At 41.9% G+C, this 27,179-nt stretch overlaps 2 protein-coding genes across 2 annotated transcripts; both read right to left on the reverse strand.

Moving 5' to 3' along the window:
• Positions 1–113: 113 nt before the first annotated feature.
• LOC311092709 (odorant receptor 131-2-like) lies at positions 114–27,179 on the reverse strand (the record flags this gene model as incomplete). The annotated part of the gene is made up of 2 exons (XM_084129644.1): positions 114–918; positions 27,049–27,179. 2 exons carry the CDS (start codon positions 27,177–27,179, stop codon positions 114–116), a joined length of 936 nt encoding a protein of 311 aa, XP_083985770.1.
• LOC311092284 (odorant receptor 131-2-like) lies at positions 6,860–7,795 on the reverse strand (the record flags this gene model as incomplete). The annotated part of the gene is made up of 1 exon (XM_084128869.1): positions 6,860–7,795. The coding sequence occupies one exon, from the start codon at positions 7,793–7,795 to the stop codon at positions 6,860–6,862; it is 936 nt and encodes a 311-aa protein (XP_083984995.1).

Below are 27,179 nucleotides of genomic sequence, written 5' to 3' on the forward strand. Positions count from 1 at the left end.
TGTGTGGCAAAACATTCATCTGGTACACTTACATGAAGAATTTCAGTATGCATGCTCTACCAACAATTGTGATGCATTTTTATGAAACATTTAATGATGTTGCCCTTTTTTGTTCATTTTTTGATTGATTCAACTTTTACAATGAATAATCTGCATGAAAAAAGTTCCTTCATGTGTTTGTAAAAATGCTTATCTCGAACACCATAAATTAGGGGAGTGAGTAGTCGTGGCAAAATGTTTGTTAGAAGATAATTTAAAAAGGTTAGTCTTGCCCGATCAACTGGAAGAAGTGGGACAAACATCTTGTCTATGACAGCAGTAATGTAGGACAACATACAGAGCAGAAGCTGTGCTCCATGTAACAGGATGGTGCTTTGGGCCTTTTTTGCTGAGGATTTATCAGTGGTGGCTCTTCTGGCTGCAATAAGCACTCGACAATATGTGAATACAAGAATTACCCACACAACAGATGAGTAAAGGCCATTCATAAATCTGGACTGTACTTCATGGTATGGTGTGCTGTACAGAATTGATGCACCACAAGAAGTAACTGTAGAAGAAATAGATAAAGGACGTACAATTGAAAGGAGAATCAAGTCAGCCAATCCAGGTATAACTCCTACACCCCAAATCAGAGAGATAAGGATGTATGTCCTGCGCACTGTGCAAATCTGATGATGATGCAGTGGTTTGCAGATGGCGATGTAACGCTCAACGGCCATACCGGCCAAAGTCAGAGGAGTGTTCTTATGAGTTGTTGAGGCTATTATTAGCATTGTAACACAGAACGGGAGAGGTACATTTTGCCATACATAAGCCATCACAGAAAGAATTACACTGAAAAAAACCATGAGCATATCGTTGATAACCAAGTGAATATATAATATGTATCTTGGATCATTGTAGAAAATTGAACTCCTAAAAAATGTCAATACAAATACTCCATTAATGGACAGAATTATGACAGCAAGAAGAACAGTGGTGAAATTTTTGGCAAAAGCATCTGCATATCTTTCTTGTACACTATATAGAAACATTGTAGAGTTCATTGTCCTCATGCACAGGTGTAAAGAATTTCTCTTTTTTTTACTGTTGATGTTGTTCTTTTCCTTCCAACGACCTTGATGACTGTCAAAAGTACATCCAGCTAATACGATGGTAGCCTATTTATCCAAAAGATTTTTAAATTGATTTAATCTGATATAGAAATGAAAAAAGGAAAAACATTTTGTAGTTTAACAATTATAAGTAATGAAGTGTATACAAAAATAATAATAAAGACAACTTACCCTTTTCAGTTTGCTTAGTAAATAGTTTTGGCTCCAGACGAAAACTGACCAGTTTATATACTCAGATAAGATGTAAAAGAGGGGGAGACAAAAGCAACACAAGGGAGAAGGAAGGGAGGGAAGGAAAGAGAGTGCTTATGTGTATAGGGAGCTGTGTACTGACCACACATTTTTCACAAAATAAAATATTTGTCAATGACGCTTAGGATCTGTTGCGCACCATATTCTCCGCCATGACACCATCATCTTGTCAGTCATCTCTCCTTATGCACGGCACACATTGAATGATTTTGGGCTGTCCCAGACAAAAGATGACAAATCTTGGCAATTTCTGTGGTCGTGGCTCCTAAACGTTAGTCCTACGTCATACAGTGTGAGAGGTTCAAAGACGGCCATTGTTTTGTTCTTGCGACCAAAGATAGCCTGCGATAATTTTCTGACATCAAACTCACAGTGTGTTTGCTGCTACGACCTACGTCCACTGAATAGCCAATAAAAATGCAACATGTTGGCCTCTTTTCCCTAGCCATGACTGTGTCCATATTCTCTTTTGCCTCCTCTTTTTTTCAGTGCACATAAAAACCACAATTATATTCGTTTATATAAGTTTAAATAAAGTGCTCCATTAGCTTTTTCTTTCAAGTAAAAAAAATAGGACCAAAAAAAACCCTAATTAGTTATACATAGAGTTATACATGAAGTACTTATAAGAATCATCTTTTCCATACTGTACATTAAAGTGCATCAAAAACAAGGCAAAATACAGCAAGTAGGGCCTACTCCCTGAGTTATGAAATTAAAGTTGACTTTGTCATCATGTAACAGCCATGTTGAATGCAGCAGCAGCACGTATGTATGGACGTGGTGGCCTTAGTACTTTCTCCTTGTTCTTCACATGGCTTTTGGATAACAGGTGGTCAGTGCATGTATTTTTGCGCTTCCAGTCAACGGAATGTTGACAAAACTGACAAAACAAGAGTTCTGTATTGACAGGTGCAGTATTTGAAAATCGATAATATTTTTTTAAATTACATTTATATCTGCATTTATGTCAAAACCTAGAGACTCTTAAACATCAAAATGTCATTTATTAATATGTATTCGTGTCAAAATGACATATAAACATCTTTTCCTATTCTATTTTGCCTGGAAACGCTTCCAACACGCTTGCATGTCGTGTGAAAAATAGTCGTCGGTTCTATTTCTAGCATGCACGCGTTTTCTGAGACGCGCATGTCACGCAGGTAGTGTGCAAGCTCTAACCTGTTAACATGGGAGCTGAAATAAAAATGGACACGCCACGAGGCCAATGTGTCGCCGGCCTTAGCGTCGAGTTTCTTAACTTTTTCGCCGACGAAAGCAGAGCCGTGGAGAGCCGCTTCGCTATGCTTTCATTGTTTTGAAGGGGGAGCTCATAGACGGGGGAGCTGAAATGACAGGAGGGGTTGTGTCGCAACAGATTTGCTTCCCCCGGTCTACATTTTCCTCAGACATACGTTTTTCTCCCACACAAAAACAGAATTTTATTGCAAATATGTAAACTTCCGCGAAAATCCGCGTTAACACTAGATTCCGCGTTAATTTGCCAGTTCCGCGATTCCGTCATCGATTCCGTGATCGCGGAAATTATAGGGCCCTACTATGATTCAATGTGTCATCAACGTACAATCTGCGTACATACATGTCGTACCCATATTTATTAGATCCATGTCGTCACAGTGTGATTTGTAACGATCTTAAAGGATTGCCGAAATCGCACAGTCTGTAGCAGGCATTACTCTTGTCACGTGATTCACGAGTTCACACTTACATGTAATTAAGTGGAGTAAAGGTTATGCGTATTTGGCATGCTGTCCGGGGGGAGGGCTCCGAGCTCTGAATTTTTGCCCGAACCCAGAGTACACCGGTTGTTGTAAGAGTAGTTGGGACTAGAAGTGAGGAGATGGGGTGGTGGATGGATGCTGTTAAACTGTCGACGAACAGAGGTAAGTCTGCTGTATATACCTCTAGGCTCTACTCTTCAGCACAATGGTGACACACATAACTCAACATCAATCCAAGATGGCAGCCGAGCCACACCTATGTGTGGATCTCAGTGTTTGAGATCTCCAGATTTTAGTTTTAGTAAGTCTGCTGTATATAGCTCTTATTTTGGTAATTGGTTGCTCCTCTTGAGTTAATTTAGGTTAATTATCTGAACATGCTCCTCAGGAACTTTATTAATTAACATAATTTCACAAGTTCACACTTACATGTATTTAAGTGGAGTAAAGATTATGCGTATTTGGCGTGCTGTCCGGGGGGAGGGCTCCGAGCTCGGAATTTTTGCCCGAACCCAGAGTACCCCCCCAAAAGCGAGAAGAGCAAAGGACAGCCTCCAGACTAAAGACCCGCCGTTTCTTGAAGGGAGCAGCTCACGGCATCAGACGGGTGAGCTCTGCCGACCAATGGGCGGGGAGCAGCGAGATCAAAGACGGTCGACCGAGAGGGCCCATGTAGCTTCCGATGGGAGCAGCTCACGCCGTCGGGCCAGTGGGCCCTACCAGCCGACGATGGAGTAACGAAATTTGGAAACCCAGCTGGGAGAATTCTCGCTGCGTCCGCCGGGAGATCAGTACTTGCTGGACGGAGAAAGAGGAAACATAGACGCATGCTATGTCCGCTGGGAGATCAATACTCGCTGGACTGAAAGAGAAAACATGGGTGCTCGACCAGGAGAGTTCTCGCTGCGTCCACTGGGAGACCAATGCTCGCTGGTCGGAAAAGAGAAAAAACATAGGTGCTTGACCGCGAGAGTTCTCACTGCGTCCGCTGGGAGATCAACACTCGCTGGACAGAGAAAGAAAACCAAGGTGGACGACCCGGAGGATTTTAATCGATGAGGGTTTGGTGGGCTTTTTTAATGTGGAACCGGTTGGTCCTGATGTAGCTTTGGAAAGCATCTGAGGATCATCTTTCGAGAGCTTGGATCTGCTGCTGGGAGAGGCCTTTTTGGGCTGCTGAGGTTGCTGCCCCGATGCAGATTTTATTTTTGTTAAACTGTCGACAAACAGAGGTAAGTCTGCTGTATATATACCTCTTATTTTGGTAATTGGTAGATTAACTGAGTGGGCTCCTCTTGAATTAATTTAGGTTAATTATCTGAACGTGCTCCTCTGAAACTTTGTCAATAAAACATCATTAAGTGAAATCTGACTCCTGTTGTACTGTGCCAGAGTCTTGCACAGGTCCGATTTTGTAAATCCGCACCCGCCCGTACCCGCAGTGCTTAAAGCCGCATCCGAACCGTTTTCCGACAGCAGCACTAATTAAAATCCGCACCCGACCCGACCCGCTTAAAAATAGAACTGACCACCCAACCCGCAACCGAAATAAAATCAGTTTAGACTATCACATTATAGACACACTTATAAAAATGTTTATTGCCAGGTCATACAGAAGTTATTACACGACCATTAACACAAGGACAACTTCAGCCAAAGCTGTCAAAAGGCCGGTACATGAAGAACATGGCTAACGTTACCACAAAACTGAGTAGCCTTATAACATTTTACCAATTGAACAGACGCGGCTACAACACTATATCTGCCACGCAATTTCGTCTAGCCTACATCTGACAATTTTGGGTTCAAACACGCCCTGCACACCACACATACTTAACAGTGTAAAATTTGAAAAATACTGTTCGATAGAACTGCTTGGTTTGTTACCACAGTTATGATGAATTTATAAAAGTGAATGTAGGTATAGAGACTCCTGGGAGAGCGTGGGCACAAATAAACTGATGTAGATTTTAAATTATTTTATCAACGGCCAAAAACTGTGTTATACTGGTAACACCTACTACCACAGCATTTGCTACTGCAAATACATAGACACGCTACTGTGAACATGTAAGACATGCTGCTGCTGCACAATGTAGCATACATGAATTACCCATAGCAGATCTACACAGGTGGAGCTAGGGAAGGTGGGGGGTTTCTGAAAGCGTGCTGCAAACTGCTAGTACAAACAATGAACAAATATCTGAAAGCAGATAATGCAACAGGGACCAATCAGCTGTGCCCTGTAGAGAATGATGTGATTGCTAGCAGATTGAGTTAAGGACCTATCCGTCTGCGCCATCTTGTGTTTCATAACAGAACTTTGTATTTCATAACAATTCTCTGCGTGAGTATGGCAATGGGAATGAGAATTTCTAGAAAATTTGAATCTTTCTAGCCCCGAAAGAATTTAGTCTAGCCCCGAATGTTATTTTTTTATTTTTTTTATTTTTTTCGTGGAACTGCCGGGAAGTTTAGTTGAAATGATATACTGTACATGACACCTGTCACGTATAGGTCCGATGAAGATGACAAAGATGCAAAATGTTCCAAAACAAAAGTATTTATTAAATAACACATACTCAGGTAATCCACAGGTACAAAGAAGGCAATGAAACAGCATGTTGACTTGACAATACCGAACAACTTAACTGAGAACAAATAGGAACTTAAATAAAAAAATCCTTAAACATACAGTGCTTTATGTCACACACACCTGTTAAGCATTAAGCATATACTACAACTTCACACATCTATAGCCTCTTCAATATCTCCTTCTTTAATAAATCTCAAGAACATCTCCCCAATTTTTTCCACCAGTTTTTTCTCTTTGACGGGCAGAGAGCAATTGTCCACATAGACAGCCAATACACATATTACAGAGTTTAAAGAGATAGGAGTAGTAGTCACTTTCCTCCAAAACTTTTGCACCTCACCACATTCCCACACACAATGAAAAAACGTGCCTTGCAAATTACTGCATTTAAAACATAAGTCAGGAATACTAGGGTTAAATGTATTTAATCTCACCGAAGTGATATAAGTTCTCATTATCCAATTATATTGTAAGAGTCTCAAACGAGTATTTATAGTTTGAGTTTGTGCTTTTAAACATATTGTATGTTCTAATCTCATCAATGAAATGTCTAGTTATTTAAATCCTGCTTCCATGCTCGTCTTTTATTTTCAGAATTTTCTTTATGATTCTGACCAGTATATTATTAACTGGATAATTCACCCTTTACTGAAACAGTCTTGTTTGGAAAAGGTGTCCAGTGTGGATAATGAAGGGAGTTGCACAGAATTCTTTAGTTTCGAAAAAATAAAACTTCTAAGCTGCTGAAATTTTGATACCAGATTGTTAAATTACATTAAAATATTGTCTTCATATAAGTCCATCAATCTAACTATTCCCTTATTCAACCATAGTTTAAACCCCATATCATTTTTATCTGGAGTGTAAAAAGTTCTGTGTTCCTAGAAAAGTAGTGAACCCATGAAAAAGCACCACACTCACTAGCTGAGCTACAGGCTTAAATAAACAAAAACAATAAAACTAAGAATTTTTCATGTTTGTATATAATTGTAGGATATAAACACAAGATTACAGTCCCTTCCAAATTTTTCTGTAATGTATTATGACTGCACAAAAACATACAGTATGTAAGCATTAACAAAGATGGCTAATATCAGTATTTCTGCAGAGTAAACAAAGAAAACAAACTAGCAAGATAAAGCCATTTTTGCTTAATATTTGGTTGATTCAACCTTTGCATTAGGTAATTTACATGAAAAAAGTCCCTTTATATGTTTATAAAAATGTTTATCCCGAACACCATAAATCAGAGGTGTAAGAAGTCTTGGTACAATGTTTGTTAAAAGATAATTGAAAAAGAAGATTTTCTTCTGCTGATCAGTAACAATTTGGAGAAAAATTTTGTCTAACACAGGAGTAATGTAGGACAACATACAGAGCAGAAGCTGTGCTCCATGTAACAGGATGGTGCTTTGGGCCTTTTTTGCTGAGGATTTATCAGTGGTGGCTCTTCTGGCCGCAATAAGCACTCGACAATATGTGAATACAAGAATTACCCACACAACAGATGTATAAAGCCCATTCATAAATTTGCTTAGTTCTCCATGATACGCTGTGTTATAAAGAGATGCTGAACTACAGAAAGTACCTGTTGTAAAGATAGATAAAGGACGAACAATTGAAAGGAGAATCAAGTCAGCCAATCCAGGTAAAACTCCTACACCCCAAATCAGAGAGATAAGGATGTATGTCCTGCGCACTGTGCAAATCTGATGGTGATGCAGTGGTTTGCAGATGGCGATGTAACGCTCAACGGCCATACCGACCAAAGTCAGAGGAGTGTTCTTATGAGCTGTTGAGGCTATTATTAGCAGTGTAACACAGAATGGGAGAGGTACAGTTTGCCATGCAAAAGTCATGACAAATAGAATTACACTGAAACAAACCATGAGCATATCATTGATAACCAAGTGAATGTATAATATATATCTCGGATCATTGTAGAAAATTGAACTCCTAAAGAATATGAATACAAACATTCCATTTATGGAAATAATTATGACTGCAAGAAAAACAATGGTAAAATTTTTTGCAAAAGCATCTGCATATCTTTCTTGTAGACTATATAAAAGCATTGTAGAGTTCATTGCGCTTTTGCACTGGTGTCAAGCTCAGTTTAATATAAGTGACAGTCCTTTTTTCTTGGGAAGTAAGATTTTGGACAGTTGTTGTTTTCCCTTTTCTTTTCCTTAAAAATATCTTTATGGATGTCCAAAGAACATCAAGCTGTAATACAATCTTTTTTATCCTGAGGATTTTTCCATTTATTTAATCTGATAGGAAAATTAAATGAGAAATTTTTTTGCAGGTTAACAATTAAATGAAGAATATAAATACAAAATTAAAGACATTGCTGAAAGAGTGAACTTACCGTTTGCTTAGTAAATTGTTTTGGCTCCAGATGTAAACGGACAAGTTTATATGCTCACTTAAGATGTAAAAGCGGGAGGAGCAAAAAAGAGGGGGATGATGATGGGAGTGAGAGAAAGAAATAAAGAGTACATTTTTATTACAGTATATTGCTCTCATGGTTTAATTATGGGTCCATCTGATTATAATACAGCATTTAGATTTTGATGTGACATGGAAAAGAATTTATGGTAAAGTAGTAAAGTATGGTCTCCACAACCTCGGCCCCTCAGAGGCCAAACCCACAGGTTCCAGAGCAATCGGGGGGAAAGCGTACAGACGGAGCCTCAGCCAAATCTGTACCATAACGTCCAGCCCCAAGAGAGCTGGGTTTGTCATATCCTGTGGTGCGGACAGTTCCCCTTATGCTTGGCTAAAAAAACCCTCCCATATACACTTCACCACCTCGGGGTGAAGTCTCCATTCCCCCGGCCTCAACCCCTGCCTGGATAGGATGTCTGCTCCTAAGTTTTGGTATCCTGTAATGTATACTGCTCTCATGGGAGAGAAATATATAAATAATACTGCTCTCAGGGTTAGCTGTTTTCCTTGGGACCACAGGAGGATCTGGTGTGCCAGTTTGCATAGCGGGCACGGACACAGACCCCCTAATGCTTTATAGAAGAGACCACTGATGTGTTGTCTGTGCGAACAAGCACATGATGGCACCTCAGGTCTGGGAGGAAATGCTTCAATGCTGTGAAGACAGCCATCATTTCCAGGCAATTTATGTGCCACGAGAGATGATGATTCCTCCACAGACCCTGAGTGGCCTTCCATAACTGCTCTCCAGCCCTTGAAGGAAGAATTTGTCGTGAGCATGAAGCAATGACAAAGTGCTCCTAACATGGGACCTTGGAACAAGAACCAAGGCTTCCTCCATATCATCAAGGTGCAAAGACCTTGATCATGCAGAGTGGGTTCCCCTCTGGGAATACCCCCTTGGTCTTGAGACACCACTGCAAGGGTCTCTTGTACAGCGGGCCAAAAGATATCGCTTTTGTGTCTGATGGCAGCTGTGTCCAAAGTCTCAGAAACTGTTTGACAGTGAGTGACTGGCCTAGCTTTATCTTGTTTATGGCAGTGAGAATCAAATCGATACGAGCAGGAGACAGATGTGCCTGCATCGTCGTTGAGTCCCACACCACGCCTAGAAAAGTGGTTCTCTGTGCCGGAGAAAGCACACTATTCTTGGCATTCAGCCTTCACCCTAACTCTTTCATAATGGTGAGGATGACATTTCGATGCCGAACCACCATCCGTTCAGATTGTGCTGAGATTAGCTGATTGTCAACATAGTTTAACACGTGGATGCCCGGAGTCGCAGCGGAGCTAGTGCTGCATCCACACATTTCATGAAAGTGCAAGGTGATAGAGCTAGACTGAAGGGAAGAACCCGATATTGGTACACTTCTCCCCTGAAAACGAACCTCAGGAATTTCCTGTTCTTTGGAAGGATGGATACATGGAATTATGCCTCCTAAGATCTACCATGACAAACCAGTCCTCAGATTTTATTTGAGTTACAATCTGCCTGCAATTTAGATGGTGCAGATGTAAAAACCGCACTCCACCTCGGGAGGAGGAACACATTATGTGGCCTCCTAGCCCAAGAGAGTTTTTACTTTCTGTTCCATTACCAGAGCCTACTCGGGCCCACCGCATTGGAAAAAAACCCTGATTTTGTAGCCACTATCCACAGTCTTCAGGACCCATTGTGACACATTTGGCAGAAGTCTTACGCTGCCAACAGGTCTACTTAGTGAACCAGCCTCTCGAGACTGGCCACTGGTGTTCTTCAAGTAGTCAGCTTGGTGTCCTGAAGCAAACTGGCAGGGAACAACCCAGCTGATTCGTCTATTTCCCTCCTCGGAGGATATGAGAGTCCCGACAACGCAATGTCAAGGGACTGACTCAGATGCACAGACGCAATGTCTTGTGCCTGAGCCATGAGCTCGCTGGAAACCGTTGCGTCCCGAAGCACCAAGGGCAATGTCTACTTTGGTGTTCTAGGAGTGACATATTTGGCTGAACCTGACGGGGATGCGAGATGCCTAGAAAGTGCACTTTCCCATCTCTAAAGGTGGTCTTTTGTGCAACACTGTAAAAGAATTTGCTCAAACAGATCCTGCCTCTGCCACGGTTAGCCTTTGAAGGCTGTGCATACCAGTACAAGGTCCTTCCCTACAGGTTGTCGCTGTCACCTCAAGTCGCTGAGGGCACCCTTGCCCCTTTAATGGTAGCAGGCATGCGTATCCTTAACTATCTTACCACTGGCTAATTTTAGCACACTTTTGAGAGTTGTTGTGTGTACACAGGGACATGGTGCACAATCACCTAGTCTGACTGGGCCTTCAGGTCAACTGGGAGAAGAGCAAGCTCTCCCCTCTGCAGAGACTCTCTTATCTCAGTGTGAAGTTGGACTCGGTCACAATGACAGCACATCTTTGGTGGTTGATGTAAGCCAACGGTGATAGATACCATTACTTTAGCCAGAGCCCCCCAACAAGGTGGCTGTATGCTTTGAAGTGGCACCTTTTTGTCGCTTGGTATTCTGTCCGAGGAGAAGACCCACGGAGATATGGTATTGGGTCAGTGCTGTCCTTCCTCCAGGAGGGTCTGGAGAGACACCTATCTGCCTCCACCTTGAAGGTGTATGTGGCTGCGATAGCAGCCAATCACAACATGTTGATGGCAGGTCAGTGGGGAAGCACAAGCTAATTATTAGGTTCCTAAAAGGCGCTCTTGGGATCTCTTAGTGGTCTTACAGGCCTTACAGAAAGATCCATTTGAGCTTTTACAGTCAGTCGAGCTTAGTGCCCTCTCTATGAAGACGTCCCTCCTGACTGCACTCACTTCAGTCAAGAGGGTGGGGGACCTTCAAGCCCTCTCTGTTGATGATACAAGCCTTGAGTTCAGACCGGTAGACTCTCACATGGTCCTGAGACCCTGGCTGAGACCTATGTGCCTAAGGTTCACACTACCCATTTCAGGGATCAAGTGATAACCTTGCAAGCATTCCCTCCTGATAAGGGAGATCCAGCCCTATCTCTGTTGTCCAGTGTGCACTTTGCACATGTATCTGGATAGCTTTAGAAGATCAGATCAGCTCTTTGTCTGTGTAAAGGACCACTTTGGAGTTTAATGTATGTTGTTGATTAAATGAAATATGGGTTGGGTTATTGGTAAAATATTTGTTTAATGTTTGTACTTTATTCAAATAAATCTATATTTTGTATGCGCTTTAATGTTATCTGTATGTGATTGACCGGAAATCCTATGCACCTGTGATGTTGAAATTTGTCCCTTTGGTGGCACCGTAGTTTGCACAAGAGAAGATGAGCTTTTAAAAGGTAGCTGGCGGGTGTGAATGGTACGCAACTGTGTTTGAGCCTACATGGATTTTATTTGAATTGTTTGTTCGTGAACTTAAATAATTCGACGCCCGTTTCATGACGGAAGAAAGGACTATCGTATATTGTTTGCATTCCTTGGTGAGCGCAGCGAGGTACGATATGTTTTATTCATATATAAATCTGAATATTGTTTGCACATATGTATGGTTTATTTTGCTGTGTAATTAATGTTTGTCATCCTAAATGTTTGTTTACGTAATGAAGTTTGTAGCCGTGAAACCAAGAGTGTGAAATGTTTGTTGTATGTATGTTTTTTAATACAGTTTTCACGGTGCTAAGGTGATGATGAATTGAAAGTTGAACGTCATGCTGGTTTGGCGAACTAAATAAAGAAACACCTTATGCATCAGTCGAGACTCTCTCTTTTGGATCCAAGGGCTGCTACAGTGAAAACTCGACGCTACATCTGAGTCATCTGCTGTGTCGTCTTCGTTCCGGAGGTCGCCATTGTTTGTTCCACACATCCAGGCAAGGTCGTATATTTGAAATAAATATTTGAAAAGGTCACACATATTATGAAATGTTTAATGGTTTATTTTCACTCTTAAAATTTAAAACTTGTGAAATGTGAAACTGTATGGTAAAGAGCTGTACATTTCGAAAATTAACTTTAGCCATTCTAATTTTTATTAAGCTGTCTTGAATATTTAAAGTGTTTTTTGGTATTTATTTGACATTTTGGGGTAGGTCTATCTTAATATTTGAAGTGAGTAGTGTTAGGTTACACCACCATCTTATAACCACAGCTCCCTGAATCACTTAAATCTAGAAATACATCAATTAGTGATACAAACATGTCAGAAGAGGAATCTAGAGGCTCAGAAGAAACAGTCTCTCGTGAACGAAAGCTTACAGAAAAAGGCAAACAAATGCGTGAAGAGGAAGCTAAAAGGCACGTAAAGGCATTTTTGAAAGCCTATGAATCTTGGAAGCAGATAGCACGAGAAGCTAGAACTAGGCTTAAGAAATTCTGTTTTAAGGAGGATCTTGATAAAATAAACCGACACATTCAGAGTGGATATGACCGTGTAAATCAAAATTATGAGCCACTTCAACGAAATTCTCTTAGCACACCAGAGATTGTGCAGAAATTGGATGCTTGTAACACACTGACAACAGAAATATGTGACCTTGTGAGTAGACGGCTTGATGTAGGTCTAGTTCAAGAGACCTTTAAAGAGGAAGCTGAAAAAGAAAGAGTGCGAATGATTTTAAGTCGTGAACAATATAAATCTGTCTTTGGTGAGACAAGCACCGAAAGTGTTATTTCAGAAGAATCCATAAAATTAGATAACCTGTCAATCACAAGCTCTAAGGCTTCTAGCAAGCGAGCAGATGCGGAAGCAGATCTCGCAGCCAAATTAGAACAGGCAAAGTCTATTGAAGAGATACAAGCTCAACAGGCCAAACTTATTAAGCTGGAAAGTGAATGGAAACTCCATGAGTCACAAATGTTGATAGAAATGAAGCAGAAACAAGTAGAAGTGGAACTGAAGTTAGAAGAGGAGAAAACAAGGCTAAAAATGCTGCAAGCAAGCATGGATGTGAAAGTGGCTGCAGCTCGAGTTAGAACATACAATAAACTGGAAGGTGATGTGGAGAACATGGTGGGAGAACCAAATACAGCCTCTGTTGTCAGAACCACTCCGGCTACATATTCAAACAGACAACTAGATACAGGAGTCTCCCTGTTCCAATCGCAACCATCATCTCAGAGTGTAACAGCCAACTTAGCTGAAGCAATTGCAAGCTCATTAAGTCTAAATCGTCTGCCTGTTCCTGAACCAACCATGTTTGCTGGTGATCCTTTGAAATTTGTTGACTTTTGGATGTCGTTCACAATTCTGATTGACAGGAAACCTATCTCTGCTAGTGAAAAAATGCTTTATTTGAAAGGCTACCTCTCAGGAGAGGCACGGAAGGCTGTGGAAGGATTCTTTTACCGGAACTCTGATGATGCATATGAAGGTGCTTGGGCAGTTTTAAAGGACAGGTATGGAAATCCATTCATTGTGCAGAAAGCGTTTCGAGATAAGTTGATGAAATGGCCTAAGATTAGTCCTAATGATTCTCTGGCACTTAGAGATTTTGCTGACTTTTTAAAGAGCTGTGAAGAAGCTATGCCCCATGTCAAAGGATTGGCCATTTTAAATGATTGTGAGGAAAATCATAAGCTCTTGAAAAAATTACCAGACTGGATTGTCCGCAAAAGGAGCCGAATCGTAGTAGAGCAGCTTGATGCATTTGGAGAATATCCAATCTTTGAACACTTTACTAAGTTTGTGCTGAAGGAAGCCCGTATAGCCTGTAATCCCATCACTTCTTCCTTCTTGAGCTCCAGCTCAGTAGATGAAAGGTTCCCTAAGAGGGCAAAGGCCCTCAGTACAAGTGCCCAAACAAAATTTAAGTCAGAAAGTTTGTCTCCCTTCAAGCCAAAGCTGCCATGCCCTGTCTGTAAGGATGAACTGCACGGCACTGCTAAGTGCCCAGTCTTTGCTGCCAAGTCTATGAGAGATAAAAGGGTGTTCATACATCAAAATTATCTATGCTTTGGATGTTTGCGTAAGGGACATATAACTAAAGATTGTAAAACGCGGCATGTCTGTGGAGTGTGTAGCCGGCGCCATCCAACCTGTCTGCATGAAGAGAGAGAGGAGAGAGCCGGTGAAACAAAGAGAAGTTCCACTTCTGATTCCACAGAAGGACAAGCAAATCAGCAAGTCCGCAAAGTTTTGTCCCATGCAGTGACTCAGAATTCTTCTGCTACCTCAAGTATTGTTCCGGTTTTCTTGTCATCTATGAAAGAACCCCAGAAGGAAATTCTTACCTATGCTCTTCTCGACACACAGAGTGATTCATCTTTTGTCTTGGAAGACCTTGTCAGAGAGCTGGATGTAGTTTCTCAACCATTACAGTTGAAGCTTAGTACAATGACTGCTGTAGACACAGTTATAGCCAGTCAAAGTGTGTGTGGTTTGCTAGTTCGAAACTTTCATTCTGAAAATCACATACAGTTACGGCAAGCATACACACGTGACTTTATTCCTGTTGATAAGTCTTGTATACCAACCAGAACCACAGCATTGCAGTGGCCTCACCTCAAACATCTTGCAAATAACTTGCCATCTCTTCAAGACTGCGCAGTGGGACTGTTGATCGGCTGTGATTGTCCTTCAGCTTTAGCTCCCCTTGAGGTTATCACTGGTGGTGAGAATGAACCATTCGCACAGAAGACAGAGTTGGGATGGAGTATCATAGGAGCAGCTAATCCCCACTTGGATAGACAGGGAAGTCAAAGATTCGTACATAGGGTTGCAGTGAGAGAGATGCCAGTTCCATCAGCCGCAGACATCTTGAAGGTTCTGGAGTCTGACTTCAATGAGAGGAATTCTGAGGATAAATGTGTCTCTCAAGACGATGTGCGCTTCATACAGATTCTTAGTGAAAACATTCGGCAGAAAGAGGACGGTCATTTGGAGATGCCCCTCCCATTTAAAGGCCAAAATCCCCCATCATTACCTAACAATAAGAAGCTGGCCATAATTCGCTTGCAGCACTTAAAGAGGAAGTTCAAGGCCAATCAACAGTTTTATGGTCATTACCAGGCCTTCATGGAGGATGTGATCAACAAAGGTGACGCAGAGCCAGCCCCAGAGGTATCTGTCGGAGATGTTGTTTGGTACATACCCCACCACGGTGTGTACCACCCGAAGAAGCCTGGCAGATTGAGAGTTGTCTTTGATTGTTCAGCTAAATTTTGTAGCATCTCGTTGAACGATACTTTGCTGACAGGCCCCGATATGATTAATTCCCTGGTGGGAGTTCTCTGTCGTTTCAGAAAGGAGAAGGTGGCCATCATCTGCGATATTGAAAGGATGTTTCATCAGTTCTTCGTCACACCTGACAATCGCAGTTACCTGAGGTTTCTATGGTGGGAGCATGGAGACCTTGGAAGTGAGCCCAAGGAATACCAGATGGCAGTCCATCTCTTCGGCGCTGCTTCCTCTCCAGGGTGCGCTAACTTTGGCCTGAAATATCTTGCACAGCAATACAAAGCACATTATCCCTCTGCAGCGGCATTTGTTGAAAATAGTTTCTACGTTGATGATGGGCTAGTGAGTGTTCCCACAGTTAAGGAGGCCTGCGACTCCACAAATTCAACTCGAATGAAAGTGAGGCTCTTCATTGTGTTGAGGCATCCGAAAGAGCGTCAAGGGTCAAACAGCTTGACCTCAATCCTGATTCAGCCTCAATAGAATATGCACTGGGTATTCAGTGGCTAATTGAAAGTGACAGTTTCAGTTTCAACATAAACTTGAAAGACAGGCCAAACACACGCCGCGGCATTCTATCTGTCATAGCTTCCTTGTATGATCCTCTGGGTTTTGTGGCTCCATTCGTTCTAAGTGGAAAGTGCATTCTGCAGGAACTGTGTCGTCGGAGCATTGGATGGGATGATCTGCTTCCTGAGGACTTGCTTCCACGGTGGGAGGAATGGAAGGCTGGTCTTCGAGGCCTTAAAGTAGTCTGGATCCCAAGATGTTATCACCCACAAGACTTTGGCAAGATTGTGAGCATAGAATTGCACCACTTTGCAGACGCTAGCAGTGTAGGCTATGGTGCATGTTCTTACCTTCGATGTAAGGATGTCAGGAACAAAGTTCACTGCAGTTTCGTCATGGCAAAGGCTAGGGTTGCACCATCAAAGATCACAAGCATCCCCCGTTTAGAACTTTCAGCTGCTGTGGTCGCAGCCAGATTGAGCATTCTGCTGAAATCAGAGCTAAATATGAAGATTGATGAGGAATTCTTCTGGACAGATTCTCAAGTCACTCTAGCATATATCAACAACGAAGCACGGAGATTTCATATCTTTGTGGTGAATCGTGTTCAGCTTATACGAGAGTACACCAATCCGAGCCAGTGGCATTATGTTGATACAACAGAAAATCCAGCTGATCACGCCTCTAGGGGGCTCCGTGCATCAGACATTTTATCAACAACCTGGCTATCAGGTCCTGAATTTTTGTGGAAGGAAGAGGTCCATCCGGAACCCACTTCGTCACCCGACCTGTTGGTTGGTGACCCAGAGGTTAAAACCATTCAGGCATTTGCAATAAGAGTGACCGATTGCACGAACGTGCTTGATCGCCTGTCTAGGTTATCCTCTTGGACAACCCTCCTTAAGGTAGTGGCAAGAATTAAGAGACTAGTGTCTGGACGAAAGTGTCAAACTGATGTTGCGACTGTCAAAGAGCGTGAGAGTGCTGCTAAAGCAGTGATAAAACTTGTCCAACAGCAAGCTTTCAGTCGAGAGATAAAGGCACTTGAAACAGGGGAAAGTCTTCCATGTTCTAGCCCTCTTTTTAGTCTTGATCCCATTCTTAAAGAAGGCATACTTTGTGTTGGTGGAAGACTGAAACATTCATCACTTAGTGAAGAATTTAGGCACCCGCGCATTCTACCCAAAGACAGCCATATCACTCAGCTTGTATTGTCGCACTATCATTCACAAGTATGCCATCAAGGTCGAAGTCAAACTCAAATGGAGCTTAGAGCAAATGGATTCTGGATCATCAGTGGCAGCAAGTTGGTTGCGAAACTGATACACAAGTGTGTTCAGTGCAGGAAGCTGAGGCGTCCGGTAGAAGAGCAGCGTATGGCTGAGCTTCCTAAAGAGCGTGTTGAAGCATCTGCCCCGTTCACATACTGCGGAATGGACTGCTTTGGACCATTTGTCATTAAAAGGTGTAGGAAGGAGTACAAAAGGTACGGCTTGATATTTACCTGTTTCTATTCCCGAGCTGTCCACATTGAAATGTTAGAAGATCTATCCACTGACTCCTTTATCAATGCCTTACGGTGTCTCATCAGCCTAAGAGGAGTAGTGCGCCAACTGTACAGTGACCAAGGCAGGAATTTCATAGGAGCAAGGAACGAATTGAAAGAAGCACTTAAACAGTGTGACAACCAGGCTTTGGAAATGTTTCTGGCTGAGCATCAGTGTGAGTTTGTCTTCAATGCCCCGTCAGCAAGCCATGCTGGTGGAGTTTGGGAGCGCCAGATACGCACGGTTCGAAGTGTGTTGGATGCTACTTTGGCTCAAAGTTTAGGTAGGCTTGATGATCCCTCCCTTAGGACACTATTTTACGAGGCCATGGCCATCGTTAATAGCCGCCCACTGAGCATAGATGGAATAAATGATCCCAACTCTCTTGAACCTTTAACGCCTAATCATCTAATCCTAATGAAGTCAAAAATTGCTCTTCCACCTCCTGGGAAATTTGAAAGTGAGGATGTATACTGTACAAAGCGATGGCGCCGAGTTCAATATTTGATCGAGCAGTTCTGGAGTCGATGGAAGAGGGAATATCTCCAGAACATTTCCACACGACAGAAGTGGCATGTGGCCCGGCGCAATCTCAAAGTGAATGATGTGGTCATTATAAAGGAAGACATCCTCCCAAGAAACCAGTGGCAGTTGGGGCGAGTAGTGGAAACCTTTATGGATAGTGATGGCTTAGTGCGAAGAGTCAAAATACGAGTTGGAGAACAGAAATCAGGAAAACATCAGTGTCCATCTAAACCTTCTGTTATAGAGAGGCCCATTCAAAAGTTGGTGCTGCTTCTTGAAAGCGAATAGTCATAAAGTATACTTTCACATACATACATGCTCAAACAAACATGCATACATAACCCATCATATTAACATAACTCTATGCTTATTTGCACAATTGTCCAATATTGGGATAGTAAGTGGTCTATAAGATCTTAAGAATCATGTAGGATTTATTTGGTGTTGCATTATCATGACATGATTGGTGGGAGTGTAAAGGACCACTTTGGAGTTTAATGTATGTTGTTGATTAAATGAAATATGGGTTGGGTTATTGGTAAAATATTTGTTTAATGTTTGTACTTTATTCAAATAAATCTATATTTTGTATGCGCTTTAATGTTATCTGTATGTGATTGACCGGAAATCCTATGCACCTGTGATGTTGAAATTTGTCCCTTTGGTGGCACCGTAGTTTGCACAAGAGAAGATGAGCTTTTAAAAGGTAGCTGGCGGGTGTGAATGGTACGCAACTGTGTTTGAGCCTACATGGATTTTATTTGAATTGTTTGTTCGTGAACTTAAATAATTCGACGCCCGTTTCATGACGGAAGAAAGGACTATCGTATATTGTTTGCATTCCTTGGTGAGCGCAGCGAGGTACGATATGTTTTATTCATATATAAATCTGAATATTGTTTGCACATATGTATGGTTTATTTTGCTGTGTAATTAATGTTTGTCATCCTAAATGTTTGTTTACGTAATGACGTTTGTAGCCGTGAAACCAAGAGTGTGAAATGTTTGTTGTATGTATGTTTTTTAATACAGTTTTCACGGTGCTAAGGTGATGATGAATTGAAAGTTGAACGTCATGCTGGTTTGGCGAACTAAATAAAGAAACACCTTATGCATCAGTCGAGACTCTCTCTTTTGGATCCAAGGGCTGCTACAGTCTGCTTTGGAGGACAGCAGAAGGTAAAGGCTGTCTCCAAACAAAGAATGGGCCACTGGATTGTGGATGCATTTCTCCTGGCTTCTCAAGGCTCACCATTTCCCCTGGGAAAGAGGGCTCACTCCACCAAGGGTGTAGCTGCTTTTTTGGCTTTTGCGAACGGTGCCTCACTAGTAGACATCTTTAAAGCTGCAGGCTGGGCTACACCCAACACCTTTGCAATATTTTATAATCAACGCATGGAACCAGTTCCGTCCAGTGTTCTGGGAACTAAGACGACTGGTAGGGTGTAGTTCTTATATCAGCCCCTTTCCCTTTGCTAAGGCAATATCGTGCATGTTTAGGTTCAAGCTAAAGTTTCCTATAATGTTGAACCTTGGACCAACCTTGCATCATTTAAGCACATTTCGGTAGATAAGTTTGGAGGAGGAACTAATCACCAGACCCATTACCTGTGGTATGCCCCTTTCTGGTGAGCCCTTGAATTTGGGTTAGTATGTAGTGACTCCCTAACGGTGGTCCCATATGTGTATTCTCCACTGTTCGGTTCCACTGGTCAGATTCTATCACTTCTGTTTGGGTTACATCTTGGGTTGGTGACAGAGCTCTGGCATTCCCGGTTTGTCATGTGTTTGTGTATAGTCTGGTTTGTTGTGAGCACATGGCTTGTCATGTATTTCCTTGTGCCATGTGCTCTCCTGTCAATTGTCTAGCCCCTCCCATCTTGTTACCTGATTATTGATTTATTTGCCCCACCTGCTTTCCTCGTTACCCTCTTTTGTTTGCTCCCTATTTAGTCTCCCTGTGTTTGCAGTCCTGTGTTGGTTTGTTGTTTTTGTTCCTCGTGTTTCCTGTTTCTTACCAGATGCCTGTCTTGTTTTCCCCCACGGGGAGGTTTTGTTTTGTTTTGTTTTGTTTTGTTTTGTTTTGTTTTGTTTTGTTTTGTTTTGTTTTGTTTTGTTTTGTTTTGTTTTGTTTTGTTTTGTTTTGTTTTGTTTTGTTTATTTAATAAATTATCCTTCTGCACTTGAACCCTCGCTTCGCTTTTTGACCTCCTGTGACACTACTGCCAGCAGTTGATTTTGATATTCTAGGTATTATCAACTGGCCGGAATTTTGAGATTGCAATAGACGTGAAGGACTATAATGCGTTAAGAGCTCGCTCAAGTACTGCGGAGCTAAACCATTTAGTGCTTTGTAAGTAATCAGCAATATTTTAAAGTTTATACAATGTTTAATAGGGAGCCAGTGCAGTGTTGACAGAACTGGGCTAATATGGTCATACTTCCTGGTTCTGGTAAGAACTCTAGCTGCTGCGTTTTGGACCAGCTATAATTTGTTTATTAAGCGTGCAGGGCAACCACCCATAATAGCATTACAATAATCTAGCCTTGATGTCATGAACGCATGGACTAATTGTTCCGCATTTGTCAATGAGAGCATATAACATAATTTAGATATATTTTTAAGATGGAAAAATGCAGTTTTACAGATACTAGACACGTGACTTTCAAATGAAAGATTTGTATCAAAGAGCACACCCAGGTTCCTAACCGATGACGAAGACTTGACAGAGCACCCATCAAGTGTTAGACAGTATTCTAGATTATTACATGAGGAAGTTTTTTGTCCTATAATTAGAATCTGTTTTTCAGAATTTAGTAGGAAATTACTAGTCATCCAATTTTTTATATCACCTATACATTCCGTTAATTTTGTGAATAGGTAAGTTTTGTCAGGGCGTGACGAAATATAGAGCTGAGTATCATCGGCATAACAGTGAAAACTGATGCCATGCTTCCTAATGATATCTCCAAAGGGTAGCATGTACAGAGTGAACAGCAACGGTCCTAGTACTGAGCCTTGTGGTACGCTTTAACTTGTGATCGATGAGACATCTCTTCATTTACTGTTTCAAACTGATAACGGTCAGATAAGTATGATTTAAACCATGTTAATGAAATTCCACTAATGCCAACATAATTTGAGTCTATTTAAAAGAATGTTGTGGTCAATAGTATTAAATGCAGCAATAAGATCGAGTAACACTAATGGCGAGATACAACCACGATCGGATGATAAGAGAAAATCATTTGTGACTCTAATGAGAGCTGTCTCAGTGCTATGGTACAGTCTAAATCCTGACTGAAAATCCTCACAGATATCATTTCTTTCTAAAAAGGAACATAGTTGTGAGGATACCGCCTTTTCTAGTATCTTTGACAGAAAAGGTAGATTCGAGATCGGCCTGTAATTGACTAATTCTGTATGATCAAGTTGTGTTTTTTTAACAAGCGGTTTAATCATAGCCAGCTTAAAAGTTTTTGGTACGTATCCTAATGACAAAGATGAATTAATGATATTAAGAAGAGGATCTATGACCTCTGGAAGCTTCTCTTTCAGTAGCTTAGTTGGTATAGGGTCTAACATACATGTTGTCGATTTAGATGATTTAAAGAGTTTAACGAATTCTTCCTCTTCTATAGCAATGAATGAATCAAATTTTTCCTTATGGACACTACTGCACTGCCTGATGCGATACTGTAGTAGATGGTTGCATAGTTATAATTTTCTCCCTGATATTATCAATCTTATAAGTGAAGAAGTTCATAAAGTGATTACTGCTGTGCTGCTTGGAAACATCTGGGCTTGAAACTTTATTTTTCGTTAGTTTAGCCACTGTTTCAAATAAATACCTAGGTTTTTGTCTATTTTCTTCTAATAGGGTTGAACAATAAGCAGATCTAGCAGCTTTTAAGGTCTCTCTTTATACAATTGAGCTCTCTTTCCATGAAATGCAAAAAAACCTCTAGTTTTGTTTTCTTCCAGTTGCGCTCCATTTTTCTGGCTGCTCTCTTAAGGGCCCGAGTGTGCTCGTTGTACCATGGCGTTGGACTATTTTCTATAATCTTCTTTAAGTGCAGCGGAGCAACTGTGTCTAAGTGCTGGAAAAGAGAGAGTTAAAAGTTTCTGTCGCAATATTGAGTTATTCTAAGCTATCTGGGATGCTGAGATGATGAAACTGATCAGGAAGATTATTAATAAAGCAATCTTTAGAGGCAGAAGTGATAGGTCTAACATATTTGATGCACATGTGATGAACTTTACACGAGACTAGATAATGATCTGAGATGTCATCGCTCTGCTGCAGAATTTCAACGGCATCAACATTGATTGCGGATAATAATATGAGATCTAGGGTATGATTACGACAATGAGTAGGTCCTTACACATGTTGTCTAACTCCAGTAGAGTTAAGAATGTCTTTAAATGCCAGTCCCAATGCATCTTTTTCGTTATCTACATGTATATTAAAACCACCAACAATTATGACTTTATCTGCATACTAATTCTGATAGAAAGTCAGCAAAATCTATGATAAAGTCTGTATGGTGCCCTGGTGGCCTGTATACAGTAGCCAGCACAAATATCAAACGTGATTTATCATTTACACTATATATTGCTATATTAAAGGTCCCGTTCTTTGTGATCCCATGTTTCAAACTTTGGTTAGTGTGTAATGTTGTTGTTAGAGTATAAATAATATCTGTAAAATTATAAAGCTCAAAGTTCAATGCCAAGCGAGACATTTTATTTAACAGAAGTCGCCTACATCGAACGGCCCGTTTGGACTACATCCCTCTACTTCCTTCTTTAATGACGTCAGTAGAACAGTTTTTTGACTAACCTCCGCCCACAGGAATGCTCCCTCAACTCTACCGAAATTCGTTTATGTACTTGCGCACTTCTTATAACTTACTGTGTTTACTCAGCTCTTACGGTGATTTTCTGAAGTAAAACTGACGCTTCATCTTTTGTGTGATGTACAATAAACTTTATTAAACTCATCAGTATATGTTTGATCATCATTCGCACCTGGTCCGAAACAGCAGACTTGTAGGCTATTAATAAATAATGGATACATACAAGCAGATGACAAATACGTTATAATAACCGTAATTAAACTACTAAACTACTAAACTATACCTGTTCCATCTCTATACAGCACTCTGACTTTGTAGGCATTATTGTCCGACTCAAAATGAACACCGTTACTGAGAGTTTCTGATATTATCATCATTCCGTGAGATGAAATTGTCCTGAGAGACTGAGCGCGAGCTCATGAAGCTCCGCCCCCTGGGTCATCCAGCAGCAGCAGCTTATTTGCATTTAAAGGGCACACACTAAAACAGCGCGTTTTTCTGAGCCCCAAAAAATGACAATTTAAACATGCTGTAAAAAATGATCTGTTGGGTATTTTGAGCTGAAACTTCACATACACACTCTGGGGACATCAGAGACTTATTTTACATCTTGTGAAAAGGGGCATAATACGGGACCTTTAAAGTAAATTCCAGTGTATTCAAGATTTACATTTATTTAATATTTTATTACATTTATTATTGTTTGCGCTACACTTGAGGTACAGTAATTATGCCATAGGATCAAGTCTAACCTTTGCATCAAATGTTGCAAATCATTCATCTGTGCAATACACTTACATTAACAATTTACAAAGTTTATATTATGTATTACAGTATATAATCAGTTCCCTATCGAGGGAACTCAACACTGCGTCGTTGAAAACGACTCTTTGGGGACGCTCCCTTAGCGTGCGCCTCTGAAGTATGAATGAAACTAATCCAATCCTGATTGGTGTTGCGTCATGACGTAACATGTGACAGCATAACTGGATGCATAAAAGTGACGCCGGCACACACACACATTAGCTTTCACTTTTCAGCAAGCATTCTCTGTGAAAGTGTCTGTCTTCTTTGGTGTTGTTTGTCTGTTGCAAAAAAATCAGTATGGCGAGTGAACAATACACGAAGTGTGTGCACCCCTGCCCAAGAAAACTACGTTTCTGGGCGTGGTATGAAATTCGGTTACAATGCAGGCACAAATGTCTCCCGCGCATGTCGTATCAATCCTGGCCATGGTGTCCGGCATAAAGCTAGGCCAGGCCATCACTGTAAAGCAATTTCAAAGACTGCTGGGCCTCATGGCAGCGGCATCCAGCATAATACCTTTGGGCCTTCTACACATGAGGCCACTTCAGTGGTGGCTAAAAGCCAAGGGGTTTTCCCCGAGGGGAAATCCGTTCCGTACAACCAGGGTCACGCGCAGATGCCTTCGTTCCCTATTAATTTGGAAGAAACCTTGGTTCCTGTCCCAAGGGCCAGTGTTAGGAGCGTCATGTCGCCGTAAAACCGTTTCAGCAGACGCCTCCCTCACTGGCTGGGGCGCGGTCATGGACAGCCGCTTTGTCAGGGGTCTGTGGCAGGACCATCATCATTCTAGGCATATAAATTGCCTAGAAAAGTTGGCTGTGTTCAGGGCTCTGAGGAGCTTCCTCCCAGACATCAAGGGTTACCACATCCTGATACGTTCGGACAATACATCAGTGGTAGCTTATCTGAACCGACAAGGGGGACTCAGATCGCGCCCTCTATCCAGACTGGCACATTAGATTATTCTATGGTCCCAGGGGAGAATATTATCTATCAGAGCAATATATGTCCCGGGGGTTCAGAATCAGGGAGCAGACATCCTGTCGAGGCAGGGGCTGAGGACCGGGGAATGGAGACTTCACCCAGAGGTGGTGGAGTTGATATTGCAGAGGTTTGGACCAATGGAAGTGGATCTATTTGCATCTCACTGTCCACTTTGGTTCTCCCTCACACATCCAGCCCCACTGGGGTTAGATCCCTTGTCGAGGCTTCGTCTGTACTCTTTTCCCCCGATCGCTCTGCTTCCGGGAGTCCTGGAGAGGGTCCATCAGGAGGGCATCAGTCTTCTTCTGGTAGCCCCGTTGTGGCCGGCCCGAGTATGGTTTTCAGACATAATTTCACTCCTGATAGCTCCGCCATGGCAGATTCCTCTGATTCCAGATTCCTCGGAGGGCACAATATTCCACCCTCGCCCGGAGCTGTGGAAATTGTGGGTCTGGTCCCTGAGGGGGCTCAGTACCTAGATGCTGGACTATCAGCCGGGGTGGTTGAAACCATACTTAGCTCTAGGAGATTATATGGCCTCAAGTGGAATGTCTTTTCCATAGCTTGTACAAAAATGGCATTATATGACCCCTTTAAGAGGCTGGGAGATCTTCAAGCCCTGGCAGTAACGCCAGCCTGCTTGGAGTTTGCCCCCGGCGGAGTTAAGGCCATCCTGCACCCGAGACCTGGCTATGTGCCTAAAGTGTCTTCTAACATGGCACGGTCCACTGTCCTACAGGCATTTCCTCCTCCACCTCATGTGTCGGCAGAAGAAGAGAGGCTCCATTTGCTCTGCCCAGTTAGAGCTTTGAGTATTTACCTTGAGAGGTCCTCTTCTTGGAGGAGGTCGGACCAACTATTAGTGTGTTTTGGGTCACATAAGAAGGGGCTCCCGGCATTCAAACAAACCATTAGTAATTGGATTGTTCAGGCTATTGCCTCGGCCTACAAGGTGCGCAATTTGCCTTCACCTTTGGCCGTAAGGGCTCATTCTACTAGAGGCATGGCGTCCTCTAGGGCCCTCCTCTCTGGAGTGCCCCTCCAGGAGATCTGTGAGGCAGCCGGTTGGGCAACCCCGCACACTTTTATCGGGTTTTTTAGTCTGAACCTCCCTAGTACGCCTGGCGCACGAGTGCTCTCGTCCTAGCTGAGTGCCTGAGATCAGTTTCACTCTAGGGCAGGCCTTTTTCAGTGCGTGGCATAGTGGGCATTCGTTCCCCAAAGAGTCGTTTTTTTTCGTTGAACTGACCAGTTCAACGACGCAGTGTTGAGTTCCCTCAATAGGGAACGTTGTTCCCTGAGGAGGGAACGAGACACTGCGTCGTCTTGCCATGCCCCTTGATGCCTGGAAGTGGCTTGCTTCATCGCAAAGCTAATGTGTGTGTGTGTGTCGGCATCACTTTTGTGCATCCGGTTATGCCGTCACGTTACATCATGACGCAACACCAATCAGGATTGGATTAGTTTCATTCATACTTCAGAGGCGCACGCTAAGGGAGCATCCCCAAAGAGTTGTTTTCAACGACGCAGTATCTCGTTCCCTTCTCAGGGGATAAGGGTTACAGTTGTAACCCGAGACGTTTTTTTTTAGAAACTTTATAATTTATGATTGCACTAAAAATATGTTTCCGAAGATGTTTAATATTCAAGAAAATTAAAATAGCATTGTTTTTCAGCAGAGTAAATGAAGAAAACAAACAGTGATTGAGTTTTTTTTTTTTTTTTTTCATTGTTTGGTTGATTCAACCCTTACAATTAGTAATTTTCATGCAATCATGAGATTGTAAAAACGTTTATCTCGAACACCATAAATCAAGCATAGCGTTAGTTCTGGCAGGTCACGTTAGTCAAGCTCGCATCAGCTGACCCTCAGCTGATCCACATCTACCTATAGGAATACGACGCCTATCACCGTGTACATATATAAGCTCCTTCAGTATTATCAGCAGCTATCGCGTTTCTCAGGAGCAAATTACCCTCCTCCATCCCCAGCTCCTCCTCTCGCCCAGTCAGGATTTGACATTCTGATTCCCCTTGAAGCAGAATAATTATCGAATAATGTTGTATTTTAATCTTGAATTAAATATATTTGCAAATTTTCATGTTGGTTCTGTTCTGTTTACCCCAAGGGGGATTATTGCTGCTCTCCCTGCTCTTATCCATGCTAGGCTGCATGGATGCGCAGGGAGTTCTCGCCCAGAACGGAACCATTCCGCCAATCCAAACTGTATGCTAATTGTCAATCATATTTGACGGTAGTGGTCCTGACAGAAATCAGTGGGGTAAGCAGTTGTGGTTATAAGTTTGTTAGAAGATAATTATTAAAGGTAACTTTTGTCCGATCAGCTAGGAAAAATTTAGCAGAAATCCTGTCAATGACACCAGCAATGTAGGACAACATACAGAACAGAAGCTGTGCTCCATGTAACAGGATGGTGCTTATATCATCGATAACCAAGTGAATATAGCCTATAATATATATCTCGGATCATTGTAAAAAATTTAACTCCTAAAAAATGTAAACACAAATACTCCATTGATCGAGTTAATTGTGATCCCAAAAAGAACAAGGATAAAATTTATAACCAAAGTGTCCATATATCTGTCTTGAGCACTATATTGAAGCATTGTAGAGTTCAT

This window comes from Abramis brama, assembly GCF_963993115.1.
Source record: "Abramis brama genome assembly, chromosome: 11".
NCBI lineage: Eukaryota > Metazoa > Chordata > Actinopteri > Cypriniformes > Leuciscidae > Abramis > Abramis brama.